A 7,944-nucleotide genomic window follows, 5' to 3' on the forward strand; every position below is an offset into this window, starting at 1 on the left:
ACCTCCAAGATAGTGTGGTGCATTTTCTACCTGTCATATGTGAGAAGGGACAGTGATGGATTGAGCACAATGAGCAGGTATCCAATAATTCTTAACTCCAGTCTTGGCACAACAGAAGTTAAACAAGCCAGTCAAAGATCTGAACATGTTCTGTGTTACCAGGACTATATAGACATACATAGGAACATAATGAGAATGCCATAAAGCCTTCATAGAAGCAATACAAGCATCAGCTGAGCTTTATATGAGGGCTAGAAGTAAAATTCATCAAGTAGATTATTTATTGAACAGTATTTTCTCATCTTTACTGTAGAGTAGTCAATAGGACAGTAAACCCAAGAGGATCTGGCTAACCCTTAGTCTTCCCGAAGAATAAAAAGGCACTAGCTAACAAGAAGCAAAAAACAAGGAATACATATGGAAGGACAGTAAAGAGGAAGAAGAGTACTTCTGAGAAAAAAGAAACATAAATACAGGAATAAGGGAACAGCAGATACCTTATTCTTTCCTCTTCTGTTTTTCTCACCATCTGGTCACGGTGCAGGACTTCCAGAACAGCCTCTTGTTCCAATTCCTTAAGGAAGTTTAGATTAAATTCACAAGCCATTTTCCCCAAACTTCACTTATTTTGTAGACTCCTGTCCTATGGTTCTACTACATCCAGAGTAGATGGATACTACTTTATAGATTATAATGTGGTTTGAGTGTTAAGTGCCTGTGCTCTTACTTGATTGGTGATAAGTTTCACTGTGTCATACCCTTAAAAAGAAAAATAACCGTGTCTGACTTCACACGTCATCATTTAAGTGTCTCTGCTACCCAGGAAATATGAACAGTTAACAAGGTCACAGCAGTCTTGTCTTTCTCACATGAAAGAACCTCTTGTTCTTTTCTTTCTTCTTGTTTTGCTGTGAGTGGTTCCAAAAGAGATGAGAGCTTGCAGCAAGGTCCCAGAGAGGTCTTTAACTGTCACCATACGGAGGGACAATTCACCAAGAAATGATGTAAAGGAGTGGGGGGAATGTTTTTTGTTTTTTGGGTTTTGGGGTTTTTTTATTTATTTTTATTTGGTGTTGTAGATTTGGGATTTCTGGGCCTAGGGAAAAAAAAGAATACATGTTATTATCTCTTCTCTCCTTTTCAAAACATTGCAAATAGTATGTGAGGACCACATTTTGTTATGCTCAGACCTTTCATGCACTAATTCAGATACAAGAAAGGTTTTAAGACAGTCCCGTTCTTCAAACGGTCTCACTATATTTTCCATCAACACTTAGCCAGGTATCTTCAAATTTTTGTACAGTCAGCATAAATCAACCAATAAAAGAAGCTTAAGTTAGTTTTGAATACAGGCCTACAGGCCCCAAGACTGGAAAAGTCACGCTGGTTAAGAAAAAAAATTTCTGTGAAATGAGATTAGAAAGTGACAAGACAAAACATCACAAGCCTAAGAGGAATGAGGGAAAGACACCCTCTACAAGTCACTTTTATCTATTACCTATGTCTGTTAAGTCTAGATAAACAGTTTAATACCCAGTAGTGCTATTACCTTTGTTAATACACATGAACAAAGAGTTAAGATAAAGTTTATTTCCAGCTCAATGCACTTACAATTTTGTCCTCAAACTGATGATGTTAACGAACAAATGTATGAGAAGTATAAAATACAACTGTATTTTGGATATATTGTGACCTTCACTTTTGTAAAACTCCAGCTAAAATAGAAAACAATTTTAATGTACTTTGCAGCAGAGAAATAAAAACATTATTCAGTCTAATTCAGCTTACACACCATACTCAGTTTTAATACTACTCTAGCATGTGTCATAAGAAATGTAAGAGAGTTCCACTTATGGTACACCAATTGTTAAAGACATATATATGAAAACTGCTTAAGTGTTTCAAACTTAATCTGAACTAAATACATACAGTTAGGCTCTAGGACAGAAGGGTAAGGCTTTCCCAAAGCAGTTACTGATTCTTCACTCATGGACCTCAGCTGAGAATCTGACCAACTATTTGTACTGATCATTAATCATTGATCATTATTTTAAAATACTGCAAGCTTTGTGTTGTGGGTTTTTTTGTTTTTTTTTTTTTAAAAAAACCCAACAACCAAACAAACAGCAAAACTTCAGATATATAGCGACAATGTATTTCTGTTGGTGCAGGGAATTACTTTACATACAGCTTGTCCCAATTAGCTTACTTAATTTCCCACAAAAAAGCAGGAGGTGATAATTTGTGTTTATAAACAGTATACATTCCATTCTTTTATACTTGTACATGAAACCTTCAGCAGACACCAAAAGGACAAAGCATTTCACAGACGCAGTGTTAACAAAGACCCAAAAAAAAATAAAAAAAAAAAAAATTGGTTTCCTGTGGAAACAAAAGAGACAGAGATAGGCATAATCATATTTTATTTTCTTACCAACTGCAATTTCACAGGAAATTACTCAGTTGAAACCTCAAAAGCCTGAACAATTTTTTAACACAATATATGTCATTTTCAAAGGCCCCTGCATTTTTCACCTGCTTTCATCTTTTACTTCAAGAATACCTCTCAGGATTGACGAGCATGTTTAGAGCCTTCAACTCAATTTAAGTCAATACAACCTGTATGAGCAGTCAGTACAAATTTAGGGACCTCTGCACTGTACATGACACTAAAACACCCATTACAGCATAAATTATGCTTTCTGTAAACTCCTAAGATTCCAAAGGCTAGCATATCTACAACATCATCAGAAAAATCTGCTGAAGCACCAGTAAAAGCTAGAAAATTCATGATAGTCATTATTAGGTGGATCCAATAAAACTGCTCTAGTGATCTTAAAGAAAACATACAAATGTTTTAGAGAGCTATTAAGAACGTATCACTGTAGAACAGCTACTAAGAGCAACATCTGCAGCACAGAAATAGTTGCTATTTGGTATCTCCTTCAAATTCGTTAAAAAAGGACTACCTCCCTTCTTCACGGAAAGGCAAAAAGTTTTCCATATTTTAAGCCTGGCTTTGGAAATGGATTTCAGATGACATCTTAGTGTATGAAAAATATTGGGGGCATAAAGCATCTTATCTAGAGATGCATACAAATCTTTTAAAAGATCATGGTTTCAGCTCTTCAAGCTTGCACAAACTTAAATGGTGTGAGGGAGGGACTAGCTTGGATCCTCCCCTTGTTTCCACTTTGTCTTACATGCAGCTATAGCCCCCTGGAAGACACGGGTTCTGCCCTAACCAGGGCAGGATTCTTCAGAAGTGCATTTGACCTCAACATGTCAGTGATACAACAAACACCATCACCCAAATCAATTGGCCTAGAGAGGCTGTGGCTGCCCCCTCCCTGGCAGTGTTCCAGGCCAGGTTGTTTGAGGCTTTGAGCAACCTGGTCTAGTGGAAGGTGTCCCTGCCCATGGCAGGGGGGTTGGAACTAGATGGTCTTCAAGTTCCCTTCCAACCCCAAACCATTCTACGATTCTATGAAGATTTAAGCACAGTTCTGTCAATTTTTCCTGCACATTCAAAGATAACTCAAAATCTAGCTTAAGAATAAATTATTATATCCCCCAAAATGGGACATAATCCTTATGCCCCACAATAGGCATGATTACATTTCACAGAGGTGTTCAGATTGGACTGAAAAGCTCTCTACCACTGTAGAATAAGAGCTTTTCTAACACCATTGCATCTGAATTAGATTAGTTTTTTGTCAGTAATAAAAACTGGTGTTTTCAGTAATGATCCTCCTTGACAGGAAAAAGCAATCTTAAAACCTTCACAGATACCCTCCTTTCATCTTTACCCACTGCATCCAGCTAGCTAGCTGTTTTATGTGGTCAGCTAACCTCAAAGCAAAGCATCTTCTTTGTAAAACCAAAAGCAACAGCAACCTCCTTAGTAAATACCACGACACTTCTCCCTTTACAGCACAGAGCTCACATAAAATATTTTGTTTAAGCATTATTTTAAAGTATGTATTTAAGATAACCCAGCATCAGGCCCTTTGCAGGTAGATCAGTAGCTTTCTGAAACTATCATGTGAAGTCTCAAAGCCATCATAAAGGAGATGGAATGACCAACGTGGTCACATCTTAGGAGAGAAAGGTATGCACACACACAGTGCAAGCTCAGAAGACCATAGGTTTTTTAATTTATATCAGGCTATAATAGTATGTAGCTATATAACTGAATATCAATCAAAAGGCCTATCAAGGACAAGATTAAGTTTGGAAAAGGTAGCTTTTTCTGACCTTAGAAATGCCTGACTTAGCAAGCTACTTTTTCTCAAAGCAATTTTGCATGTAATGTCTTATTGATCTCCTTTCAGATCCTTAAGCATTAGCAAAATAATGACAGTTAAATAAGTATAAATAAACTGATTTTCTAAAGTCACAGCTTTCACTGACTTGAGATAATTGGATTATTTCACCACTAACTCAGAAGATGGATGTAATACATCAGTAGCTAGGACACAGACTAAGGAGGTTCAGAGTAAAAATGATCACAAAAGCTCCTGGAATTTGTGGCTATTTTTCTACTCTGTAGATACCAATCACATAGATTTATTCTTAGTTATGAAAATTACAAGTGTAATTTTTTACTACCTGGCTGCAACAGTTTAAATTTTCACATCCTTACATACACATATGCAAATTATTTATAACTTCTTTGATAATGTTTTACCAAAGTTATGTCTTGTGATTTTAATAGCATCCCATCTTAGCACTTCAAGTAAAAAAAAAACAAAAAAAAAAACCCACAAGCTTTTTAAATTTTCAGTTGTGAACTTTCCATGAAATCTTTGGTGTCTAAAAGACAGCATTCCAGTAAGTAAGAATGCATCCCTCTATGCAAAGTCATATAGAACACATGAAAAATATGTTCTTACCTTTACAGCAGCCATCAAAGAAAGATATGTGGAAATATACTGCTTTCAAGAGATGAGTAGCACTCTTATTATTTATTTATCTTTCCTTAAAGAAAACCAGTGGTTGTTCTCCACCCCCTTTCCTTCCTTTGGGCACCGAAATCAGACTGACGTATGCACAGAGGAGCATCCCCAAAACAGCTAAAAGCAAAGGCACTCAAAGAAGAGCAATAGCATTACAACAACTTTTGCCAAGTCTGTGGTTTTGTTAACAGCAACAGCAACTAGCAATCAAAGAGAAGCTATTAATTTTTCTAACATTAAAAAAAAGACTCAGCATAAAAGACTTCAAAAACTGACCAATATCATCAAAATATGCTGTCTTCAAGTCAGATACAGGAAGAGAAGTGGCTTTGAGTTCTACACAATTATTTTTTCTGATACTATAGATATGAAAATACAACTAACCTCAATGTCACCAGGACTTGCACAGAAGACTCTGCTTGTACAGTAAGCAGCTATTTCCTGGAAACAAAATAGTTTTCTATTCAGGTCTGAATGACAAAGCAATTAGCATACATAAAAGTTCAAAAGTATTCATTTTTTATGCATCTGTGCAAAGAGGAAAATTATTTTACCTCACAGTTGGAAATCTAATCTCAGATAACAAAAGTTAGAATATTAATTGGGTTGGATACACCACTTGTCTATTACAGACCCAACTGTGAGTAACGAAGTTCAACATTACATCTAAATTATTTCAAAGTCTGGAAAAGAAGGCTGTTCTTGTAGATCAATCTCCTTTTTGTTTCTGGCTCTACCAGGTAAACAGTATGTACAGTGCAGAAGTCCTTCTTAGTGTTTCAGGTGTTTCAAGAAATCATTTTAGCTAAAATTCAACAAAGCACTACAATTCTATTCACATGGCAAAATTAATCAGCCTGCAATTTTATAACCTCATTAAGTTAAATAGGTTCAAACACCTGTGTATGTCATGTCTAATCACCCTCTTCAGCTGCATCACTGAAGAGAAAGCAACTGTTAGTGTGTCACAGAGCTAAGCCCAACAAAGAATATTTGGATGATCTGGGTCTTCATTTCAGGCAAAATTTTAAGTAAGTGAAAGACCAGAAGCAACCTGATGATTGTAACTGCCCACGGTGACCGGTCTGTGGTAGCACAAAGCCAGGATGAGAAATGTTAACCTTAGAGCCAGCTTTCCTTTAAGTTTAACCAAAGACTTAGTTGTCACACTTTTATCTCATTGTAAGTTTCCTTCTCACATCTGGATGTGGAAAATTACTGCAGCATTTTATATGCACTAAGAATGTAACTAAGTTACAGACTTTTATTCTTTTGTCTAAATAAGTACCACTTGATAAGCCTTCCCATAGGCCTCACTTTTTTGCCTCTGCTTTCTGCCCAGAGGAAGCAGTGAGTGCAGGGTTCAGCGGAGAGGGCTCAAGGGCAAGCTCATCAGGCAGCCATAGTCCCACCGTATCCCAGTGGGGCAGGCAAAGAGGATGCTACCCACAGGGTGCTCACACAATCCCAAGTGAGCTGACCAGCTGGGGTCTTCTTCAGGAGAAACAGGAGGCAGGGCCAGATTTGACTGGAGACAAGGCGAAAATGAAGGGCCAAGGCCTGGGCCAGGCCTGGTGCAGGGGTGGAGGCCACAGCTGAGGCTGTTCAGGACAACGGAGGCCTCTCAGGGCACTCAGGCCCTGAGGCTGTAATTCACTCACAACCTTCTTGAAACACAACACCTAAACCTGGACACGCTATTCCCTGTGACGCCTTATTGCGCAGAGTACAACAGACATGGTGCTTACTGCATCCTGCAAGCTGTATGTCCATTTACATGTCACAGTACAGCATCTCCTTTTTTTAACAGCGGCATCATGTGACAGACTGAGGTAAATTCTACCTAATACACCTCCCTACTCTCTTGTCTGTGTAACAACTACCAAGTGAGCTGGTCCTGCTCTGTCTGCATTCATAGAGCTGGTTATTCCTGGCTCAGTATAGGCCCCTGTGCTTGCCCCCAGTAAGTTATTTTCTCCTTTGTTCATATTTCTCCAGTTCATTCAGGCCACTCTGAACCTGAACAGCATCTTTCACTGTCTAGAGCAGCTCTCAGAGGTTGGCATCATCAGTAATTAGAGCAACCTGTAAACACTGCACACACACACACACAAAATCCATAAACTGTGGAAAGTGTGCCCTTTTAATTGTCCAGATTCTGATTCTGGTTGCTAAAAATAACAGGATCTGCTGAGAACTGTAAGAATTCACACGTTCTTTATGATTTTCCTCTTTTTTTTTTTTTTTTTTTTACATTGATACCAAAAACTTAGACAACGCAGTTAATATATCAGTAACAGGCCCCTTTGTATAAGCTCCGTACTGACAAGATAAGCAAGCCTATGCGCGGAAGAGCGACCCTTCCCCAATTCAGTAAGTTTTGTACCTTCAAGATAAGCAAGCCTGCGTGTGTTGAGGCAGTCTCACAATGTACACGTTAGGTTTCCTGGAAACAGGCAGGTATTTAACATATGCATTAGATTCCTCAAAAATTAGTACTTCTCAGGAATTATATAAATATTATTTTTTTTAATGTGTATAATGAGTGTGCCTTTGTCTTTCAGTATGCACATTAGGTGGAGTGCATCCAGCGCTGCAATAAAGACAATGCCTGCTTCTTAATGCTACATTGGTGTTAAGAGGTTTATTCCCGATTTCGGTGACAACATGACATGCTCAGGCCTTCTTTTCAAGTTCAGCTTCCAGAAACAAGATGCAGACCAGGGAAGGACCTCTGGGACCCATCTCTCTGCAGGCGCGCCCGCTGAACGCAAACGGCAAGCTGTCTGTATGAAAAACTCAAGCGCGACAAGCAGCCTTCTCTCTCTCAGCCCCTGGCTTTGGGGCGTTTGACAAGGTGATGGCGGTGGCGGTCCCAGCACCCCAATCTCCCCGGCAGGGTTCCGGGCAGGCCTCCTCCGCGCTGTCGCTATGGAAGCCGCACCACCTTGGAGGGCGCTGGGCGGGCAGGCGGGCAGGCAGGCAG

The 7,944-nt window shown here is 38.9% G+C and overlaps 1 protein-coding gene across 2 annotated transcripts in view; it reads right to left on the reverse strand.

Annotated features, from left to right (window-relative positions):
• Positions 1 to 607, reverse strand: part of SYTL3 (synaptotagmin like 3) — a 31,380-nt gene extending 30,773 nt beyond the window's left edge. For both annotated transcript variants that reach the window (XM_026845507.1, XM_026845508.1), the window contains exon 1: positions 498 to 607. In XM_026845507.1, coding sequence (XP_026701308.1) covers positions 498 to 607 — 110 coding nt within the window. The remainder of the gene's footprint in view (positions 1 to 497) is intronic.
• Between the last annotated feature and the right edge of the window lie 7,337 nt (positions 608 to 7,944).

The sequence above is a fragment of the Athene cunicularia genome (genome assembly GCF_003259725.1).
Source record: "Athene cunicularia isolate RWA chromosome 3 unlocalized genomic scaffold, athCun1 chr3_part1, whole genome shotgun sequence".
NCBI classification, from domain to species: Eukaryota; Metazoa; Chordata; class Aves; order Strigiformes; family Strigidae; genus Athene; species Athene cunicularia.